Source organism: Psittacula echo, assembly GCF_963264785.1.
Source record: "Psittacula echo genome assembly, chromosome: 15".
Taxonomy (NCBI): Eukaryota; Metazoa; Chordata; class Aves; order Psittaciformes; family Psittacidae; genus Psittacula; species Psittacula echo.
In genome coordinates, this window is record NC_137751.1 from 6,029,158 (window position 1) to 6,052,954 (window position 23,797).

General features: G+C 41.5%; 1 protein-coding gene across 1 annotated transcript; it reads left to right on the forward strand.

The window, feature by feature from the left end:
* The first annotated feature begins 4 nt into the window (after nucleotides 1–4).
* Nucleotides 5–22,873, forward strand: RPA1 (replication protein A1). Its single transcript, XM_080630151.1, has 17 exons — nucleotides 5–131; nucleotides 427–474; nucleotides 730–808; nucleotides 1,350–1,458; nucleotides 2,182–2,270; nucleotides 6,859–6,945; nucleotides 8,093–8,225; nucleotides 9,150–9,252; nucleotides 10,380–10,448; nucleotides 10,579–10,771; nucleotides 11,881–12,020; nucleotides 13,523–13,671; nucleotides 14,948–15,080; nucleotides 16,443–16,619; nucleotides 17,878–17,985; nucleotides 21,398–21,484; nucleotides 21,852–22,873. Exons 1-17 carry the CDS (start codon nucleotides 99–101, stop codon nucleotides 21,957–21,959), a joined length of 1,845 nt encoding a protein of 614 aa, XP_080486277.1. The 5' UTR covers nucleotides 5–98; the 3' UTR covers nucleotides 21,960–22,873.
* Nucleotides 22,874–23,797: the final 924 nt, after the last annotated feature.

Consider the following 23,797-nt stretch of genomic DNA (forward strand, 5'->3'; position numbering starts at 1 on the left):
CGGTGTTGGTGTAATCGTGCACCGGAAGGAGGAGGGCCGGCTCCGGGCGGCGGGAGGATTTGGCGGCAGTGGCGGAGCGCGGCTGAAAACGCAGCACCATGAGCGTGGGGCTGAGTGAGGGCGCCATCGCGGTGAGGGGTGTGGGGGCGGCTGCGATGGGGCGGGCTCGGGGATGGGACTGGTGAAGGCTTGTGGGGTCAAGTCTGGTCCTGGGGAAAACGGGCCCGGCCCGGTCCTGAGGGAAGAAACCAGGCCCGGAGCGGGGCCTTGCCCTGGGAGGCAGCGTGGGACATGGCTGGGTCCAGCGGGGACGGCAATTCCTGTGTCTTTGGTGGTTCCAGGGCATTCTCCCATTAGCTGTGGGTCTGGAGCGCTCCTGAGCGAGGTCGTGATGCCTTTCTGAGGGTCTTCTTTTCTGTTCTCCAGGCCATAATGCAGGGGGAGAACGTCTGCAAGCCTGTGCTACAAGTCATCGTGAGTACACTCCATTGTCTCTTGTCCAGTCCTTTAGTGAGTGTGAGTGCTTCCTTGTAGGCTTCTGAGTGCAGCGAAACTTCCTTGTCAGAGGAGCCAAGCAAGGCTGATGGAATTTTGTTTGCATGGCTATGCTTTTGATAACAGTGCTTAAAAAACCGAAACTAAGCTGAATAAAGGTCACTTGTTAATCACTTCATGGTTTTGAAGGGTTTCTGAACAAACAAGCATCAACAATCTGGATTTTCCCCGTAGAATACGCGGGCTATTGCAACAGGAAATGGGCCACCGCGTTACCGAGTGCTGATGAGTGATGGGGTGAACACACTGTCCTGTGAGTATGACAGACTACAGTGAGAGCTTTGTAAGTGTGGGGATGCTAAGGGTACTGGAGGGCCTGGTCTAATGTCTAGGTGCAAGGTGAAATGAGAATTGAAGGAGAATGGGGCTTCTATGGGAAATAGAAGAACATGGGACTCTGGGGCATGCAACTGCGTTTTAGCATTTAGACAGTCATTCTCTTCTGACACTTTCTTTGTGAGTTTTAAGCTCACCAAAAAAATAATGAAAATATTGAAATTTATGTGTGTTTTCATAACAGCTTTAAAGTAATTGAGCTTAATATTTCTCTGACTTCATCGGGTATTCTAGCTATTACTGCACCCTACAGTTTGGGAAAATAAATGTAATATAGCTTATGCTTGGTTTTGGCATCTTGTCAGCGGTTACACTGTTTTCTGTGTGTTAACTAACTGAGCAAGTGATAGACGTAACATAACACTAGGCTGGCTGGAAAACTTACAGCCAGCCATGGCAGCCCCTTTTTAAGGCTGGAATGCGTTAATTGTTTCCTTGTTTTCCTTCTGTTTCTGCAGCATTCATGTTGGCCACACAGCTGAACTCTCTGGTGGAAGAGGAACGCTTATCAGCACAATGTGTATGCCAGGTTAACAGGTTCATTGTCAACAGCCTGAAAGATGGAAGGTATGTATGTTTCTTTTAAGCCCACTACTACAGAAAGGCAGCTGCACTTTCTGTAAATACTAAATGCTTTTGATTGGGATTATCAAATGATGGTGAAAGTACTAAGGTGCAAAAGGGAAAGTGCACAGTGCAGGCAGTAGCAGAAACAGAGTGTGGCTGCAGTGGGTTCAAATATGTCTGGTACAGTGGTTTAGTAATGTAAAGCTCAGTTGGAATACTCCGAATTCTACATAGTTTTATTAAAATTCACTTAAAATTATCTGCTGCGGAAAAGAAACTGAAGATTTCTTCTTACTTAATGTTCTGGAATCTGGTCTTCCTTTTAGGAAAATTTGAGGGAAGGGAGGTAGATACTGCAAAACAAGAAGGGATCTGAGTGGAGTGATTATAGGAAAACTATCATAGAATCCCAGACTGGTTTGGGTTGAAGGGACCCTAAAGCTCATCCAGTTCCAACCCCTGCCATGGGCAGGGACACCTTCCACTAGAGCAGGTTGCTCCAAGCACCGTCCAACCTGACCCTGGACTATGTATGTGTCTAGGAGGATATAGACTGAATTCTTATTCGGGAGAGGGCTGAGTAGGCAGAGCTTTTGTCTTCCAGATTCCTCATCCAAAGAACCAGCCCCTAATGGTTGGTTCTCTTATGTGCTGCAAAGGATATTCAGAGTGTGACAGACTTGCAGAAGGAAGTCTTTATTGCTGTCTATTCTGTGTTTGTAGGAGAGTGGTTATACTGATGGACTTAAATGTTCTGAAAACTGCTGATAAGGTTGGTGGGACTATTGGCAACCCAGTGCCATATAATGAAGGTGAGTGTCCTCTGTAAACAAATACCTTTCTGAACAGGCTGTTATGGTAGCTTTCATCTGTCTATTTCACTTAAAAGCAGCAGTCAGACATGTACAGCTTTCTTATGCCTGCAGCAGATGTCCAGATCTTGAAATCCATTCTGTATGTATAACACAAAATGGGTTTTGTCTGTACTTTAATGAACTCTTCACCATGGCTGAAGATTCAGTCTCTACATGGTATTGCGAAGTATCTATACCCTGTGTTAACATCGACAGGCTTTTATTCCATGTTAATGGTCTCTCCCTAGAGTTCCAGTAAGTATGCAGCAGCTATTCTATGTCTCCTTATAATGAGTAATCAAATAGATTATAATTTCTTCTGTCGGGAAAGAAAACAGGAGGAGGAAGATGTAATAATGATCTATGAAAGTATGGGACGGTGTGGAGGGGATGAATAAAGAATGATGAATCTCTCTTTCTTTTCTGCATTCATTTGATGCTCTTGAGTTCTCCTGTTGTCAGGTAGTGGTTTTAAAACAAAGGCTGTACCACATCCCCTAAACTGCAGAGTTAAATTATGGAACTTGTTGAGGTAGCTGCCAAAAGTTGGCACAGGTTCAAAAAGCAATTAGACATGAAAGAGAAATCCATTAAAGGCTGTTAAACGTAACAATACATCCTCTGCATGAATGTTGGGTTCAGGAAGCACTAAAACTTAGATTGCTCAAAGTACATAGAGGAGAGGCTGGTATGAAAACATGGCCAGCATACAGACCAGACTTCCCTAAGCACCTCTTCCTACCCTGCTACCTGGAAAACCATGATACACTGGGTGCTGCCATGAATCTTTTGGGTTTATTATGTTGCATAACTGTGGTGTTCATTTTCATGTGCTGAGCTCACAGTTCTCAGGCAAGCGTTTGTTTGAATTGATATGTATATATATATATCTTCCCTTCCCCTGAGATACATTCAAAAGTAGGTTCTGTTCTTCAAATTCTAGTCTTTAAAGAAGAGAGAGGATAATAAGCACCTGAAGAATATATTTGAACAGCTCCGTCATTGATGTATATACAGATAATTGCTGAAATTTAATAGCAAATTGCTTTTCTTGATCCCACCTCAGTGGAAGTGAACTAATATCTTTTTATTACTTAGGGACCACGCATCAGTGGCAAAAATTGTCTGTAGGATATTTTGGACAGACAGTAGTGGTAGGTACACTGCTATTCTGGTTAAAAAGCTCCTTTACTAATAGAGGTAGATATTAGACTTAGTTGTGAAGGCAGAGACATCTTTCTTTATTAACTTTTCTTTTTTCCTAGGGAATTAAAGGGGCGTTTGTTAAATGAGCCTAAAAGAATCCTTTGTTCCTTTGATAGTTACTTAGCTAATTGCTGTTTAAAAAATGTGTTGACATCTCAGATTTTATGGTTTAATCCCACAGTTGCTGTAGAGACCAAGATATTCAGAATAGCTGTGGAGCAGACTGTTTTGTGCCTTTCTCCCATTTCCCTTGCTTGTGTGGTACAAGAGCTTGTGAACTATAGTGTTTTTCAGTTATATTGTTGCTTAGAAACGCCTGGGAATGTGCTATGTTACAGAACTGAGCTGAAAATATACCTTTAAGACTGTAAATTTTGGTAAAATTACCATGACTTTGATCAAAGTTGTGTTCTTTGTGTGGGTTTACAAAAGTACTCGGCGATGACATTTTCAAATCAACACTTTTGGAGATGCTACGGGTCTATGAGCATTGTAAGTGTGGTGTTGCAGTAGGTAGTTAAGAGATGCTGGATTTGAAGTGTTGTGCATTTCATTTTAGCGAGCTTTATTCTGCAGACCTCATACCGTTTTATTTGATACTAGGGTTTCATCTGCAGAGGACAGTAATAGTTTAGATGAAGTGTGCTTAACATGCTTCTGCTCTACAGGACTGCCTCATTTTGTCATGGAGGCCTTGGTAAAATGGCAGAGGTATATTTCAAGTTGCAGATTCTTTAAGTTCCTGTGTATATCGAGAGACTGTGTTTCTGAGAAACACTCAGCTAAAGCACTATGAGTCTCTAAAAGCACTTTGTGGTTTTCATGGAGAAAAGTTCAGGTATTCTAAAAATTCCACTTTTGGTCTCACTTGAAGTACAGATGTCCAGTTGCTAGATCTAGGATTAAGGAATAGTCTTTCCTTGACTGTAATACCCCAGTAGGACCCAGGGAGTGAGAAGCTGGCTTTTGGCCACTTTCCACTTGAGCAGTAGGTGGTTAATCTGCCTAACAAGGAAACTGGAGACACAATCTTCTTAATACATATCATAAGAAAAGAAACCCTTTTCAGGCAGCATTTCATAATAGTATTGAAAATGAAGACTGAGCAGGTTTTCTTCTTGTTGAAAACTAGATGGTAATGTTATTACTGTCATTAATCTCATTCAAATTACTCTGATGCTGGACTTCCTTCTTACTATGACAATTACTTGCTACTTATGTTGAACTTCTCTCATTAGTCTTTCAATGTTGAAATGTTTGTGTACTTACGCTTTCACTTGAACTCTCTTCTTGCCCTTCCCACCATTGTGTTTTAGTGTACATGCTTTCAAAGTGTGTTTTCTTTCCTCCTTTTCCCCCCTCCATCCTGCTGCTCAGTTCTGGGACTGATTTTCTGTCACCATGGCTCTGTAGCAGTACCTGCTGGCAACAAATTATTGGAAGCAGAGGATGATTGTTCTATGGCTATTAAATAAGAGTGGGCTGTGTTCCTGGCTTTAGCTGAAGGCCTTGGGTTTGACTAACTGGGGATATAGAGCAGAAATGTCATTAGGTATTTCAAGTGTTCTCAGCTTCTGGTAATAAAAACTAGCAGTGAAAACCAGGCAGAGGAGCCAATTTTCTGAGCACCTTGAGTGATCTGTAGGCCACCAACCACCCAAAATCATAGTTTGAGTCCTTAAACTCTACAAGTGAGAAAACTGGAGAGATATTTCTGCTACTTCTGTATTTGAACACATGCAGAAATGTGTTAATATATTCTTAATCTGTTGAGAAACACCAGCGATGGGTAGGCAGCCCTTGAAATGGGAATGTGTGTTTTATAACACGCAGAGGTTCTAATGTATGTAGTGGTCTTTGGTTTAGTTTTTGGTGTTTGGTTTATTTTTAAACCCTAGGGGAAAAAACATTTGGAACAAAAGTAGCAAGGAAATCTCTTGCTGTTTCATAGTCACATCCCTCTTCTTCAGTATCCTTCCCCTGACCAGGCGTTTTACTTTCAGTGTGTTTTGTTGGGTTTTTCCCTTTCTTCTCTCCTTACACAAGATGGGTTTAGGATGATGAGCACTGACCCTACCTGGGTCCTTCCCATACCTGAGGCAGCTGAGGAGGGTGAAATCTGGTTTCTCCATCTAGTGGATTCTGCAGTAAATTCACATTGCTCTTTGACGTCACTGTTGCCAGGGAGATTGCCGTCACCAGCTCACCGATGTGACTCTACTGCGGCAGCTTAGGGGAGCAGACTGGGTTTAGTGCAAGGACCTTGTTCTGGATTAAATATAAGCAGAGGGTTACCTCTGTAGACTATCCAACATCAGGTGATGCTGCATCAAGGTTTCCCTGTGTTGCTCCTCCTTCCTTCTGTGCCATCCTTTCTTGCTCTTCTGTATGGGATTCTCTGGTTTTGCTCCTTGTGTTGCTTAAGGCTTGGTCTTGACCTTCTTTATCCACTTTCTCTGACCATCTTCTTTGCATCGCAAAGCAGGGAGGTTTTGCCTGCTCAGGCCTATTACTTCCTGCAAACCAATGGCTTAAGCATTACTTACCTCCAAAGAGATGGGAAAATATTGGCTATTTTCTCATCTGGAGGCAAAATAGGATAGGACAAGTATTCTGTAAAGGAATTTAAATTTTTGAACGGTAGATTAGTCTTCTAATGTACTATTTCTCTAGATAAGTCACTGTGCTCTTTCTTGTGTAATTTATCATCAGGATAAGGCAAGTGAAAGTCCTAGAATCTGAAAAATTGAACAATATGTACTTACTATGCCATCACTTTTCTCCCTGTGCAATAGACTGCTGCGTCCCAAGAGGAACCCCGGTGAATGCTGAAATGACGACTCCATCACACCCACGTTAAATATCTTCATATTTTGGCAATAAAATATAGCAGGTGTTTTCTTTGTCTTATGTTAGCTTCAGGTTTGACTTTCCCCAGTGGGTTTTGACCATTTCTGAGTTTCAAGAGGGAATTCTCCTACAGTTTTTTTTTCTTAGCTCTTAGGTAGTAACAGAAACTACCTGTCAGAGCAGTGGAGGCCTATCACCACTGAGAAGTTGTCAAGATTACTTCAGTGCTGTCCTTTTAAATAAGTGTCAACCCTGAGTTCTTTCAAAGTAGAAAGCAGTCGCTTGGGGAAAGAGATCTGACTGAAATTTCTCCATGGTAATATGGTTCAACAGAGAGCTTGCTACTGCTGTGTCTAGAACACCAGAATTTTAGCATGTGTTCTGTGTTTTAAATGAACTTCATACCAGTCTTATTTCCTACCAAGGTTTAAAGGTAGTTTTAATTACTGTGCTCCCTGCTGTACTCTCTGGTCTCTCTATTTGATTACAGGGCAAGGGCAGCAACGTTCTTCAGCTCCAGCGGCAAACCCAGCACCCAGCAAACCACAACAACCAAATGGCAATTTGTCAGTGGCAGGTAAGAGTAATCGGGGGCAGGGATTCTGCTTTCCATTTATGTGGTGCAAAGCTATAGTTCAAATTAGGAAAAGAATGTTTCTATGATGGTGTTGCACAAGAAACACTTCATTAAACACTAACCCATAGCTTGAAAAGATGAATTCTCTCAAGAGGCTATTGTACACTTGGATTTAATAATAAATTCTTAAAAACAGGGGGAAAATCTGTTCCACTTCCTTCTTTCCCAAGGGGAAAAAAAGGGGGGAAACTGATGGAGCAGTGTAAACTGAACATCTAGTCTGGTGGAATTGTGCCTTCTTGAAGCAGTGCTCTATGGACACCCAAGCAGGCTGCAGTGTAGAGCTGGCCAACAGATGTGTTATGCTGAGGCCAAACAATTTAGGTGGTACAGGACTGAAGTTACTTGATAGTGTATCTATAAATGCAGGGGGTTTTGATCAAGGCTCTAATGAGATGCTGAAAAAGGCTGTCAATTTAAATGTCAGCTTGTAGACTTTTTTTTAAAGCAAGAAAGATGTCAGTCCTAGCTCTTGGTGCTGCTTTAACTTGTCTGTATTCTTTATCCATGTGTTAAGAAGTAGTTTAAATAGTAAAATTCTGACACTTGCTTATTGCAGCAGAAAACAAGCTCTTCCTTCCTGTACTTAAAGCTGATTGTAAGAGTTTTATGCTTATACATTGACAAGAATGAGTTTAGAATTAGTAGTATTGCTTTGTGTCAGGAAATTATTTGATTATTTGATAGTGGAGTACTATTCCTTAGTTATTTCCTTAAATGGTGTAGATCTAAAGTTTGATGTGCCATATTTTAGATGATTTACTGCTAACTAGTTGTTTCCCTCTTAAACATGGTTTAAGTGATTGACTTTGGACACATCCCCACTTCCAGTGTAAATGCTGTAAAGGTCTGAGAGTGTCTAGGAAATACTTGAGACCAAGAGTAGAAATGATTCCATGAACTTTAAGCCATGCTGTGGTGTCCATGTGAATGGAGCTTTAGGTGCCTACCCCGTGTTAAGTCTTCTGCATGGCTCCCCATAGCTTGGAGGGAGTAGTTCTGCTTCACCTGGCACCATGAGTTGGTTTTCACCTGGCTTTTGTCTGCAAGGCTGAAATTCTTTGTGCTCTGCTGTGGTTTTTGAAAGGTTCTGCTGCTCCGAAGTACCACCCTCCCTCAAACCAGTTTGGTAAAGCAAGTGCTCCCAGCACCATGAAGACACCAGGGGGATCACAGGCCAAAGTAGTGCCGATTGCCAGCCTGAATCCATACCAATCAAAGTGAGTTATTGTGGTGTGCCAGGTATTAACTCAATGTCACAGGCCTGAAAGAACAATAGCTTCTTTTTGCTTTCTCATGTATGACTCTCTGTCAAATCATTCTTGGAGTTCTTTTGGCTTTATTGGTTAACTTTAAACAAATGAAACCAACAATAACAGCAAAACCACCCAGAGAAACAAAGAAAAAAATCCCTTCCCAACCGTATGGGCTTTGGTTTGGGTTTTGTTCCTTGTTTGGTGGGGGGGTTTTGTTCTGTTTTGAGGGGGGGATTAATTTCATCAACGCTCTGACAATCTAAGGTTTGCCTCTGCATTGCCTTGGTGAAGTTCCCCTGCTGGGCATGACAGGTTCTTAATATTTTAGTTGAAAATCAATTGACTTCTCTTCTTTTTTTTTTTTTTTTTGTCTCCTAAAGCAACCTTTTTGGTAACTTAAGACAAAACAGCTCAGTAAGCTATTCACTTCGGCTACTGTTCTGTTGAAAAGCATGAGGATGTAATTATGTCGTGAATGACATTTTTAAGTTATGCAAACTGATTTGATTACCCGAGTTAAATGTGAATCCTATAATTGAGCTCTTGAGTTCTAGCATGGCTGTTCAGAACAGGCAAACTGCTGTCTGAGAAATGTACCCTGGAAGAGTCAAAGATTTGAGACCTGCTTCTGTGCAGAAGGATTGTTTGCCACTATTATCCTATGAGATGCTTTATGGCTGGCTTTGTTGCTTTCTCTACAGCTTTCTACCTTTAGTGGTTTAGGCCATTAAAATGGAAAGCAGCCGAGAAGCAGGTAGAGTTGCTGGGGTGCAGTGGGAAGATTTTGGCTTTTTAAAAGTGACATTCCAGTTCTAAAGGTTTGTCAATTCAATCTGTTCTTAATACAAAAAACAATACACAGAACACTGATTTCTTGCGTGATTTCAGGTGGACCATCTGCGCTCGTGTTACCCAGAAAGGACAGATCCGCACATGGAGCAACTCCCGTGGTGAAGGGAAGCTCTTTTCTATAGAGCTAGTTGATGAAAGCGTAAGTGTCATATGTTGAGGAAGAGAATAATGTATGCCAGATGCTGATGAGCCCTTCATAAAAACAGACTAGGGGAAATAAAGTGTATTGTAGGAAATGGTGCTTTTTATTACAACTGAAGCTTGTGTTTCTGTATTCATTAATTGAGCATCAACGACCCAGTTTTACCCAGAATTGAGTCTTAAATGTCTGGTGTTACTGATTATTTTTCATCAAATTCTATTGTCTGTGACTGAATTTTTGCAGCTTCAAGATATAGTTGTTTATGGAAACTGACAGCCTAATATTGAGGTTTGTGGTGGTTTCCTGTGGATTGAGACTGAGCTTTCATCCTTGCTTAGATCCACCTTACAAAACAAGGAGTGAGAGGAGCATTGCCTCTGAGTTATTATAAGCTTTCATTTCCATGAGGAAATCAGAGTGCAAATTATTGTAATACTAGGAAATTTCATCTGTGGTTTGTTTGGGGAATGGTATCTGGTTAATCTAACTAAACTTGCAGTTTGTCAAACCTCTTATCAAATTACAGCCTCCTGTCATGAAAACAAACAAGATTCTGCTAGGTTATGTTTAGTATAAAATGCAAGGTTAATAATGTAACATGGTGCCATCAGCTATTTGTTTTCTCTGCATACTGTCTCTGTTCAGATGTAAAAAAACCCCAACCCAATATTTATATCCAGCGATTTTATAATTGTTATTAATTCTCACTTAAAGACTTGACATATCATGTGTGAGTGGGAGATAGCACAATATACTGTGGGCTAACTTGTGGAGCTGTGTGATCTATTTGAATTTTCTCTTTGCATGTAATGGCAATCAATGCCAGGTTTATGAGTACCTCTTCAGAGGTTTATATATAATGTAGCCCTTATGCATTTCATTCTGAAGCTTAAGATACAATAATGAGACTTGAAAATGAGATTTGATGGTCAGGTGTAGAACAGGTTGTTTTATCTATAACTACAAATGTGAGGAGAATGTTTGTTTCTCGCATGCCTAGAGCTAGCCTGGCAGACCACATTGTGTCTTGTAGAACTGATGCCACTTAACATTGCAAAGATTTCTTTTTAGTTTGTTTTCATGCTGAATTTCAAGCTCTGACCAGCTCTCCTGTTTTCCTGCAGGGTGAGATTAGAGCTACTGCATTCAATGATCAAGCAGACAAGTTCTTTCCGCTCATTGAATTGAACAAGGTATGGTAGCATTGTGCTTTCACAGACTGACATGAGCTAGAAAAGAGAGAGGATTTTTAAAGGTGAACACAATCTATTTTCTGTCTCTGACTTCTGATAATATCCTCTGTTTCATTGCTTTTTCCTGTAGGTATATTATTTTACCAAAGGCTATTTGAAGACTGCTAACAAGCAATATACAGCTGTTAAGAATGACTATGAGATTACATTCACTAATGAGACTTCAGTTGTGCCCTGTGATGATGCCCAGCATCTTCCATCTGTTCAGTTTGAGTTTGTATCCATCTCTGACTTGGAGAACACACCCAAAGACTCAATAGTTGGTCAGTCTAAGTAGCAAAATTGCAAGCTTTAAAGCTTTGAAGTCTTACTTTTGTGCCCTGAATGCTGGGGAGGTAGTGAGCCTACAATGCTTCTAGTGTCGTGATCTCTTAAATAGCCAGTGGTGGCTGCCATTAAAAATACCTTGTGCAGCCTTCCTGTTTTAAGATGCCTTTGCCCTCTTCTGCTAACAATATATAATAGTTTTCCTTCAAACTCGTGCTTCAAACAAGAGCCAGTAACTGATACTTGTTTATTGTACTATGATTACTGTTTTGCACAGAAAAGGGCTGAGGGGAAAATGTCCTTGCTCAGCACGTGTGCGTTTCATACCTTCTGTGGTCTTGCTTTCTTTCACTATCTAATTATCTCTGTAGTGATGTTGGCATGATTCGTTGCATCCAAGTCCAAGTTGCATGACTGTTTTGGCTTGCTTTGTGAAGTATTGGAGGTTTGTTTTTCTGTCATTGGTTGGGCAGAGTACTCCGGAAAATCAGAGGCTGGGGTGGGGGCGAGGGTTCTCAGGTTTCTCAGGCACAAGATGCATGTGATTCAGAGGCTTTCAGCTAGCAATATTAAAGGTAGATCTATAATATTAAAAATAGGATATATTTAAGGGGTGCAAAGAGGATGGTGCAGTCTCTTACTCACCCAAACATGCAGACTTAAGTTTAAATTGCACATCACAGTCATGGGGCTGCAGTGAAGGCACCAGCGAGTTGCTTACAGTTGTGTTACAGTCACTTTGAAACCTCTTGCCTGAGAGACTTGTGTTTAAACAGCAAGAGTGAGTCTAACAGGATGAGGGCTGAAATCCTTTGGCAGAATGTGATGGGAAGAGATAGTACAATGCCTTGATCTCGCTAATGTGGTGAGGCTTGCATTCATGAATATCTTAATGAATTCATCAACAAAATTAAAGCACTGAAGAGTTCTGTAGTGGAGCGTTCCTACCATAATATGCTTAATTTCCATATCAGATTTGATTTGAATAGGGAGCTAGGATACAAGGTAGAAATCTGACAGTAGGTTTGAATTCTTTTCTTGTGATCTTGTATTCCCCAATTGTGACCCTTGGGTAACTCTAATTCAATTGTTAACTATTTTTCAGATGTAATTGGAATTTGTAAGAGCTATGAAGATGTCACTAAAATTACAGTGAAATCTAACAATAGGGAGGTATCAAAGAGGAACGTCTATCTGATGGATACGTCAGGGAAGCTGGTGACAGCTACGCTGTGGGGAAACGAGGTATGTTCAGTCTTACCTGTTCTTAAGCAAAGGTCTCTTTGTGTAGGGTGAGGAAACGAATGTGCTGTTGTCATCCAAGATGGACATAGCACTGAGACGGAGTCCTGGGTGCTTAAGGATCAGGGCAGAGAGAAGGTGAAAGACTGTCTGGTTTCATTCAGGTGTGATGTTCTTAACCTTTCTCTGACAAACTGCTGACGTGATCTGACTAATGTGTTCTGAACAACTGCAGACGTTATGTCTCAAACCAAAAGACTTAAGATAACAGGTTTCTGGCTTAGGAAAGGATATGAGTTGCAGTTTGATTATGGAAAAGCCTGGTGACTACAGTGGCCTCGTTCAAGATGAATTTTATTCATAGGGTGGGATACATGTTACCATGCGTAAATTGCTGCTTAACAAAGGGGTTGAGAAGCTGTATCTCAGACTAGTTTAAAGCACCAGAGCCTTAGAATTTCAAGTTTGAGTACTTGCAGTAAACATGCTGCTTTGTCCTGTTAACAGGCTACTTTGTTTTCCACTGGTGTTGTAGATACTCAGGGATTTATGTTCCAGTCTATAAAATGGGAGTGATCCTGCCAGCTTGACAGTGATGCTTTATGGCTAAATGATCAAGTGCACTGATACTGGAGATAGCTAAACACTGTTAACCATCTGCTGATACAACTGAAGTAAACTGAAGTTCAATATCACCAAGTTTTGAGGCTGAACAAGGTTGTTAAAGGAGAAGCTACTGGTGATCAATTCCTGCCATAACTCTTCCAACAGAGATGAGGGTCTGCATTTTACACAGGCATTGCCCTAAATGCTGAGATGTTTCGTGTTTTCTGCATCTCATGGATACATTGAATGCTGCTGCTAACTCCAGCTTGTTCGTAATCTTTAAGCACATGACCCTCCCCTTGCTTGCTAAGTGATGTGGGGTCCAGAAAATCTATACCTTTCAAAACCTCTCTCATGCCAAAAGGATCTTTGTTAGTGTCAAGACTCCTCGGATAACAAACTGATGGCAATTGAACAGCATTAAAGCTGCTTTATGAGATTAAAAACAGAAAATGGAGAGTCAGGAGAAAGTGTTTGGTCAGCACACCTGCACTTCTGCTGTTTCAGTTATAGTAGAATAGACATGACTGGCCAGTCAAGCCAAGTGAGTGGTTTCATCTCCTGAAGGGTCTAATATGACCAAATAATTCCTCCTTTTTGGAGAAGCCTCCATTCCAATAACCCATTCCCCTTTCTAAAATCTTCCTAATGGAGGGGCCTAATCCCTTTTTTCCCCACCTGGCAGTGTGACTTAAGGATCTCTGGTTCCCCAGGAAATGTTAGGATTGCAGCTTTATTTGTTAGCTGCTTTAAACTCCCAGTGATACCTTATCTTCTAAATACAGCAAGATAGTTTGATTCACATTTGATCTCTTGTCGTGCTCTGTGAGTTATGACCACAAGTTCAGTACCTTCACTGTAGCACACTACTAATGTGTTCTGTTTTTTCACACATGCAGGCTGAACAGTTTGATGGTTCTAGACAACCTGTGATAGCCATCAAAGGAGCCAGAGTCTCTGATTTTGGCGGTAGAAGCCTGTCTGTACTGTCCTCGAGTACAGTTGTCATCAACCCTGATACCCCAGAGGCTTTTAAGCTCCGAGGATGGTATGACTGTGTGTTTCTGTTGATATAAACATATTAGCCTGCTGGAGTATTTGTTTTACTGTTTTTCTCTATCAGAGCAGTCTGTATAGTACTGAAGAAAGGTAGCAAAGGAGATGGGTTCTAAGGTTATAGGCGCTTCTCTTCTTTGAAAGCACTGGAGCCTGAAAGGCTGTCTTCAATTCAGAAGCTTGTAATTCCATGACAGACCTTGCAAAATCAAAATGGGAGTAGTGCATGCTAACCCAAAGCCTTGGAAGGCAGCGTGAAATCAGACTTGACCAGCTCCGCTTTCTGAGGCATGATCTGAGAAAACACTCTTTTATTCTCAGGCTTGTCCCATGGTGTGGAATCTGATACATGCTCTGTATGGACTGGAAGAGCTATGTTCCCTTCTTCCAGTGTACATTCCTTATTACATATTTTTCAGGTAGCAAGCTAACTTTTTTCATTGCTGTCAGGAAAACAGTGATTTCTTGGTGGTTTGTAGCTTCTGCTGTAGGTAGTTGCTAAATTGTCTGCTCTAGCTGCTAATATGATGGCATGTGGCATGTGTACAAGTAGTGTTGAGTGCTGACAGCATCAGATTCGTGAATCTTGGGTTTTAAGTTCTAGTTATATCACCCAAACATGGATGAAATACAGTGGCATCCTCTATTTGTCACTGGGCTGTGGCTCTCTCATATTTATTGGAGATAAGATTGATTGTGGGTTTTCGCTATTACTGTCACACTTTTAAGTTAATTTTTGTGAGTCTCATTGGTGCGTTACTCAGATCACAAAAGAAGCCCACCACAGCAGGATGGCAGCACAACCTCTTGCTGCAAAGCTGTCCTTTCTTACTTTGACAGAGAAAGCATAATCTTTTCAATGCTCTTTGCTTTTCCTTTCAAAGCTGCTGTGAAGATAATGGTAGCGTGTAATTTAATTTTAATTATGGAAATATCTTGATGCCCTTAAATCTTGTTATCTGGCTTCCTTTAAGGAGCGTGCAGTGCGTGGTTTGACCACTAGCTGGCAAACAAATTGCAGTTATATAGAACAAAGCTTGTCCTCCTCTCATAGGTCTGTAAAATACAACGCTAATTAAGTCAGACTATTAACTTACTCTGAAATGCTATTTTTGTTTGCAATAGACACAAATGATTGTAATAGTTTCCTTTGCAATCATTGATAAAAAAAATCCCTCATGTATTAAGTCCATGGAACTAAATGTGAGCTTTCGATAAGTGTGTATGGTCTGCTATCTGAAAATAGAAGTGCATCTCTGTGGTTCCAGGTTCGACTCGGAGGGGCAGCTTCTGGAATGTACTTCAATCTCTGATGTGAGGGGTGGGCCAGCACTTGGAACAAATACCAACTGGAAAACTTTGTATGAAGCCAAAGCTGAGAACTTGGGCCAAGGAGATAAGGTAAAGCGTGGCCACTGAGTGCAAGCCTTGTGGATTGGGGAGGAAATAAAAGGCTAGACTTCAATAAGCAGAATGCCTGCGTGAAGTAGTCCAGTTGTTGAGCAGGATGGGCTTATTCTCTCAGAATTTATGCTAATAAGTATACTTTTTCTGCTTCAAATAAATTCAGGCTTGTTGCTGCTGTTGCAACATGATATTATGTTTGCAAGAGAATTCTCAGCCTTGTATAAGTGGGGGGAAGGAGGAGTTTGCCCCAGAGATGGTCATATAAATAGCACAAAATGTTCTAGAAGAAACAGGTACATTAGGAGGAAGTGGTTTTCAAGGGTGCATGCTTGGTCAATAGAAAAGCTAGGAATAAAACTAGGTCTCTGGCATTCCAGACCAGTGACTTCTGGGCTTATACTGCTTTTTGACTGATTTTTAATTATTTTTCCCCAAAAACTTCAATGCTGATCTGTTTGGGATATGCAGGAACTTCTTCATCAGGGTTTATAGTGATAGGACAAGGGATGGTGGGTATAAACTTAAACAGAGGAAGTTCAGGTTAGAGATAAGGAAGTTCTTTACTGTGAGGGTGGTGGGGTGCTGGCACACGTTGCCCAAAGAAGTAGTAAATGCTCCATCCCTGGCAGTGTTCAAGGCCAGGTTGGACAGAGCCTTGGGTGACTTGGTCTAGTGTGAGGCATCCCTGCCCATGGCAGGGGCTTGGAACTGGATGATCCTTAAGGTCCTTTCCAACCCAAACCATTCTAAGGAAAATGGTTAATATAATAACCCAAATAATAAAATAATAACCCAAATGATTCTAAGGAAAGAAAACCTTACCTGTAATTCAGCTCTTTTCTGTGCTTCTTAAGCAACCTCTGTTTATCTGCTAAAAGATTTGAGCGTGGCCTTAAGCCATTAGGATGATTATTTTAGTATGGTGAGTGGGTATTTTGTTCTGCAGGCTATAGTTTAATCAAATGCTTATCTGTAATACTACACAGGAGCCTTTCTGGGTTTTGTATTGGCTCCCAAAAGCAGCATAGGAAAGCAGAGAATCTTAATCCTGTGAAAAAGTGGAGATTTGAACAGACACAATGGTGAAGCAAATATGCTTTATCTAAAGAAAACCCAGCAATTGGAGTTCCCTGCGATGGAAACACAAAATCATCTTGCTGTAGGGGCTTTAGTTAACATAATGGAAGCCTGACAATTACTGCAACAGAGGGCTTGATTTCCAGTTTCCCAATAATCCGGAGCTGTTAAGCTTTCTAATCCTAAATATCCCAAGTATGGGGTGCCTTGCTTTGTAGTTAATTCGGAATTGGAAAACACTGGGTATTTTGAGGCTAATTTGCACACTCACTCTCCTAGGCGGATTATTTTAGCTGTGTGGGCACAGTCGTACATCTGCGCAAGGAGAACTGTATGTACCAGGCATGTCCCTCTCCGGATTGCAATAAGAAAGTGGTAGACCAGCAAAACGGACTGTATCGTTGTGAAAAGTGTGACAATGAGTTCCCCAACTTCAAGTACCGCATGATGCTCCTGGTGAGTAAATGGAAGAGTGTGTTGCTTGCCCCTTTTCCTTGTACAATCCAAACAGAAATCTTCCCAGAGAGGAAGGTGTTGGAGTATTGTGATGCCTGTGGGTTCGAGGGTATTGAAATGGCTTGTGTGCTGTACCTGAGTGAGGGATGTTTCATTGAGCTGATTAGCAGTTTGTTTTCCTAGTACTCCAATTAAAAGCTTTTTGCTTTGCCAAAAAGTTGATGCTAGCTCAGTTGCTTCTGGTTTCCAAGTGTACTATGCAGTGCAGAGTACAGATGGCCTACGCCTCTTCAGTAGTGAAGATAAACTGAAGTAAATGGCATTTCTGGAGAGCAGTAATTGCACTTTTACAGCTGCTACCTATATTTAGTACATTCTCTTTTTTTTTGGTAGGTATTGTTCTGTCTCATGTTTTAATGGAACCTGCCTCAGAAGGTTGTCTAGGGATCATTATTGTGATGCCCACTTATACTATAAGCATTGAACCTTGTTCTGGTTTACATTAGAAGTTAGAGTTGTATCTGCTTCTCAGAAGTGCTGTGCCAGGTGGGCATGCAGAGAGAAGGGAGCTATCCCTGCAGCCTCACTAAAACACAGACTGCTTCGGCACAATTTCTAGTGGATAACTTCTAGGAACGCAGAGCTACTTGACATAGCAGAATCATTCTTGTAGACTATAAAGAGGATACTGAGAGTACAATCAGAACAGGGTGTCTCCTATTTTCCCATTCCTAATTGTCAAAGCAGCCAGGAAATGCATGTTAAGCTAGTGCTTGATCTTTTTACTGCTCTGTCTTGTCCTTGAATGTTTTGATAGTTTCCTCATAACATGGTATTACATGTCTTAAGTACTCAGGTATGTACAAAGTAAAAGCAGTTTGTAGTATCACTGGTGTTCCCCTTGGAAGTGGCTCTTCTGGGCTACTTGTTCTTGCTCGCAGCTCATCTGTGACAGCAGAGCTGGATATCCCATTAGTATGTACCATTGTGATGTTGTTGGCCTTTTCTTGTGACACAATGTACTGTCAATATTAACTTGAGTTGTTACTGTGACATTCTATGGAGCTTTAAAAAAGAAGGTGTAAAGTCTGTGCCTTCCACCCTCAGTGATGGAAAGTAGCTACAGTACACAGGGCTCTCATAGTTACTGGAAATCTAGAACTCTCTATAGCAGTGACATAAATTTCTCCTCTGTACTGTCCTCCTTGGGGAATAGGCAAGTGGGTGAAATAATCTTTTGGGTTTGGTTGGTTTTTAGGTGACCATTGCAGACTGTCTGGAGTATCAGTGGGTGACTTGTTTCCAAGAGGCAGCAGAATTCATTCTTGGACAAAATGCAGCTTTCCTGGGAGAACTGAAAGAAAAGGTCAGTCAGTAAGCTTATTTTTAGTGAATCTCTGGAAGTTGAACTGCGTTCGCACGTCCTGCTCTTGGGCTGCTCACACATTTCTTGCTTGCTTTGATCTTCCTGGTAAGGAAGTGTTCTTGTAATAGTGACTTTGAGAGACACTGGCACAGGGTGCCCACAGAAGCTGTGGCTGCCCCATCCCTGGCAGTGTTCCAAGACCAGGTTGAATGGGCCTTGGAGCAAGCTGCTCTAGTGGAAGATGTCCCTGCCTGTGGCAGAGGGTTGGAACTGAATGAGCTTTAAGGTCCTTTCCAACTCAAACCAGTCTGTGGTTCTATGATATGATTCTATGTACACCAGTACTGATTCATCAGCGAGCATGATGTCATCCTTGTGTCTGCACATACAGCACTCCTAAGTCAGCAGGGGTGGCAAAGGCAGTGGATTATGTTGATGTAGTTGCTGTGGAAATTAACAGCATTATTAAAATGTGCCATATGAAAGGGGTGTCCTACTTCATTTGGCAAGAGTTTGATGTTGCCCATTCTCTGGGTGGTAGGCTAGCTCAGGGCCTGCCAGCCTAGGAGTGCTCTCCAGATGTTGGACTTCAGTATCTTTTACAAATTCACAAATCACTGCTGCTCCCTAATCCATAGTTCTTGGCAGGGCCTTGTTTACTCTCCTCAGGATTATTTTCCATGGGCCATCTGCCTGGAGAACAGAGATTTGCTTGGTTTCCCCCATAGTTTGCTCCCACAGGCAGTCTGTCTACCTCTGAGTTCTTTTGGCTTTGAAAAATGAGATCAGCCTGTCCTTGTCACCTGAGACCTTGAGAGACAACTGAGTCCTACAGCCTTTAGAGCGCTGACGGCTTTAACACGTTAAACTCCAATAGAAAGGACAGGTTGTGTTATCATTGTACCTAGATTGGAAGCATCTGCAAAAGAATTGGTTTAGCCCTGAACATTAGCAACATTATCCCTAATGTGTTCCAAAAAATTGTTTACAAAGCCAGAAAGTTCCAGAACACTTTGTATGTATCTTTGTAAGTAGGCAGGAAGCTTTTTGAACTAATACATTTTAGCCCACTGCTGAAGGCTCTTCTCCCTGAAATACCACCAGAAACTTGGTGGGTCATGTGAAAACGATGACTTCTAAAATAGGTCATTGGCAGAGATGCTCAAGTGATCTTTCCTTGACAGATTAAAACAGTTCTTAAGGTTGTAAATCATTAAACAGTAACATACAGTGTGTTTTTCCCTTTGTCACTGTGTGCTTCTCTGCTGCGTTTTCTTTCTTGCAGCCTAAATCTTTTCCTGGTTTTTAGTTGTCTGCTATATAAAATCTGTGTGGTTTCTTTTTGGTTTTTAAATGATGATATAGAAAGCAGAATAAGTTCTTGAATTGCATATTAGCGTTGATGTACTCCCAGGCTGGATCACACTGGGGCTTCGTAAATATACCAGTTGTTGGTTAACCCATTGCTTGGCTGAGGGAGGGAACTGAAGCGCGGGGGGGGTTGTTGAGGCTGTTGTCTTGCTTGTCCTGAGACACTGTTACAGACCTCATTGCTTCTGAAAAGCAGGGCTAGTTGTCCAGTAATACATATACAAGAATGGGTGTTAGACACTCCTGCACCTGGCTGCCTAAGGTAAGTGCTACAAAGCTTGTGGCTCTGGGATGCTCACGTTTTGTGATATTATGAAGGCTGGATACCTCTGTTCTGAAGGAAGCTGTATTGCTCTGGCATTCTAATTAGATGCGCTTGTGCTTCTGCATTTCCATTCTCAGACATTCTTAACTAGTCAATATTTTCTTACTTCACTCCTGCTGAATCTCTGCTAGAGTTCAAACAAAATTTCTTAGTCACCTTTAATGCTGAAGAAAACTGGGTGGGGAAGGAGAGACAGCAGATCCTATGTAGCAGTGCAAACAGGTAATGTCTTTTGAAGAGCTGCCTAATGGAAATGGCTGAGGGTAGAAAATGGAACATAATATGGAATGAGCTCTTGAGCAGGAATGCTTTGTGTTCCAGGAGAAATTGGTTTTGATTTGACACTTTTATGAGCCTTTAAAAATGGTGCTTGATGCGTTTTCAGTGAGCTTTTCTTAGTGGTTTTTCTCTGAAGACCTGATGCACTGCCCTGTGAAGTTGGTGGGAGTCTTTCCACTGCTCACAGTATATATTGAGTCCACACACAGGCAGTGACCATGCTAAGCATAGATATGCATGGAAGGTTTTTCATCTGCTTCTCCACTGTGCTTGTTACCAGAGGAGGTAATGTAGGGTAGCAGTGACTGGTATGCTAACGGCATTTTCCACTCACTAATGGTTAGCATCGTTTGTGGCAGAGCTGGAAACAGAAGCCAAATGCTTTATTAAGGGAGTTTTCTTATCCTCTAATCCATACAATGGTCAGAAGAAGGGGTTTTTAATATTCAGGAAGGATATGCCTGAATTCTGCAGGCTGTGAAACTGGCTACTCCTGTTCACCTTCATTTGTTGTGTTTTTCTAAACCTTCAGAGAATCACTGTGTAGTGTAAAATAGTGCTGGGTGCATTTAAAAACAGCAGATGTAGCACTTGGAATGGGAGTGGAACTGAGGTGGGTTCAGCTCCAGATCAGATGCTCTGTCTGCTGCTGGAGTGACTGATGAAGTCAAGTGCATCTGGTAGATAAATACATTAATAATTACTTGCCTGTATCATCGTGGGGCTGCAGAATTGTTGGGGAATGTCAGCAAAGGTTTTTTTACAACTAATTTTTACCAAAATAAACTTTTTTTTTCTCCATGGTTTCCACAACTTGTCTGCTTCTCTTCTGTTTTGACAAATTGTCTGTTATAAATGGTGATGTTTGGTGTTCATATGGTAATTAGAAGCAGCTTATGTTATAAATATGAGTTTTCTAATGGTTATAAAAGCACGTTTGGAACATGCATCCACTCTTTTTTTATAGAACATTCTCTTAAATAGGTCCGTGTCAGCATGTGAAGGATAGATAGAGCCTTGATGGAGAAGCAGAGAAACAGAATGCCTAATGAGACAATTAATGAGGAAATAATTAACTCCATCAGTGTTTGTGGTCACAGCAGAACATCAGAATGGGCCTGTTGAGCACCATGAGAGAATCTCATGTAGGTTTATTGTATGGTCATTCTATACACTTGGTTGCAGGTTTGGTGCAACTATGAGTAATTTTGCTTAGGGAGCTAAAAAGCCTTCACCTTGAACTTAACTTTTTCTTTAAAACTTAAAGTTATGGGTTTGGCATCTAAACTGTGATGGAAGATTCAGCTCTGCCTCCGTGATCCAGTTAGTTTCACTCTTTTGCCAACCTTAGCAAAAGAGGAGCTGTTCTGAAAGTTCATGGCACTGTCGGAAGCCTGGAGTGGCTGCAGCTGATATCTGCCTTTGTCCTTCCCACAGAATGAGCAGGCCTTTGAAGAAGTGTTCCAGAATGCAAACTTCAACACGTATGAGTTCAGGATCCGAGTGAAACTGGAGACTTACAATGTAAGTAACCCCCCCCCCCCGCCAAAGGCAAATAATGCAGCACGTGGCTTTTGTAGGTTGACTTGTCTTCGTTGGAGGTGGCTTCCTCCTCTTCGTGGGGAGAAGTTTCCAAAGATACTTGCTCACAGTAAATACTGTCAGTCTTGAGCGCTGAAGGAGGGATCCACTGTCACCAACACTGCTCCCTCTCAGGTTCATCAAACTAGGCTTGTTTTGAATGAAAACAAGGTGGGAGCTCGGGGAGTCGTGTTTGTACTCCCAGCTAACCCTGGTACCAAGAGCCATACGTGGCTGGGACAGAAGGAGGTTAGAACCAAATGCCTGGAGTGCTCAGAGTTCTTTTCCATGCCTTATTTCTCCTTCACAGGATGAATCTCGTATCAAAGCTACAGCAATGGATGTCAAACCTGTGAACTACAGAGACTACTGCAAGAGACTGATTGCCAGCATCAGGAGAAATGCTCAGCTATGGTGAGGAGGCTGGTGCTGAGTGAAGCTAGGGCTTCCAGGAAAAGCTCAATAGATGATATTCCACCGACTTTTTCCCCACTCTGTGTGTGACAATTTGGCATTAGTTACACCGTGCATGGTAGTGCAGTGTAGTGGGCTAAGTGATTTAATGCATTTTGCTGAAGATATGCACTTGGTAGGTCAGAGTGCACTCTTAATGGCCATGATCCTGTAGCCTGTTGTGATGTATTAAGCTGTGACAGCTCTGAAGAGGAATCTCTAGACAGATTGCCAGGGTCTTTAGACAAACCATTCAGAACATCTGAAGTAACTTTGCTTTCTCACAATATGTAAAGCTGAATTATCTAACCGTTGTCTTCTTTGCAAGAAAGTAGTGGCAACATTGACACTTCGACTTGTTCGGCAGAAGGCAGGAGGAAGATTGTCATACAACTGTCAGATCTGGACGAAGGAGAACAGGTCTATTAGTGTGAGCTAGTTCCTTTCCATAGAATTCAAAGGCTTTCTCTTTCCACAGGTACCCATGCATTTGTTAATGCTTGGAATGGCAATATGGTAGAATTATTAATCAAAGACATATCTCTTGTATCTGAAGAATATCCTTCCTTCAGGGTTTAATAGGCTGAGTCAGATGGGTCTGATATTAATCAAAATTGTCTCTTCTAAGGAAGGCAGATAAGCATTGACTCTCCATCCCCCAGGGAAGTCTTGGCAACTACAAAGCATTGCTTTAGTTTTTCTTCAATTAATGCTATGGATTTTTGACTGATTTTCCTTTTTTTAGCTCACATTTCCTGCCTATACATACTTTGTATGTCTGTATGTTGAGTTTCTTTGGTTTTATTTGTAATGATGTTAATCAGAGACAGGTCTTTAACTGGGGGGGAAGCTTTGTTTCAATAAACACTGTTTAATTCCTGTGTAGTGAATTTTGCTTTCTTTGAACACCAAAGACTTCTCATTACTGGAAAGCAATTAATTAGCTTTCATAATAAGCATTCACTTGGGGGAGATGTTACCTTATTACAAACTCTAAGGTTAGACTGAAGAATGGAGACTTTTTTGCCTGATGTTAACAGCATGGAAATGCAGTGATATTTTCACCATTTCTGTGCTGGGAATGCTGATGAACTGGCACTTCTGGGATTTTTATTGACGTTTACACAGCAGTCTAAAACTAACCAGGCTTTGAGATTTGTTCAGACATAGAGCTAGTATAGAAAACAGTAATTATGCTACTGGGCTCTTCAGTCAGCAGAGCATGCTAGCTCTGTGTGCTCCTAATCACATTAATTATGTGTTCCCTGGCTGCAGCTCGCAGCTTGGCATTTGCTGCACAGCTCCAAGCATCCAGGCAATGCTGCAGTGGGTCTCTGGTAGGAAACCTGAAACTTCTTTTGCATCGTAGAGTGCTGTCTCTTCATGCATGCAGTTGGTGCCATTTATTTCCCCATGATTTCCTGTTTGTCATCTGAAGTCTTTATGTTTAAGCACTGTAAATGCCACTTCCATTGATGGACGTGAAGGATGTTATTCTGGGCCCATTAATTGTGCAAACAACCCTTCCTCTTTCTTGTATTCTGAGGATCATGACTAGGTTCTTCTGCTGATGTCTTGCATATTTTTTATTGTAGTGTTTGTTCCCTCTGACCTTGCTTATAAAGCATTGACTAGAAAATTACAGTCTTCAGCCCGGTTCGGGATTGACAAATGCTAACAAGTGGTAATGCAAAAGTGTTCCTTGAAGCTATTTCTGATTGTCAGGCCCATATATACCAGGAAGGTTTTTATGGACCTTTCTCTTAGCGTGTACTTGCTGGCATTGCAGCTTTATGAGACGAT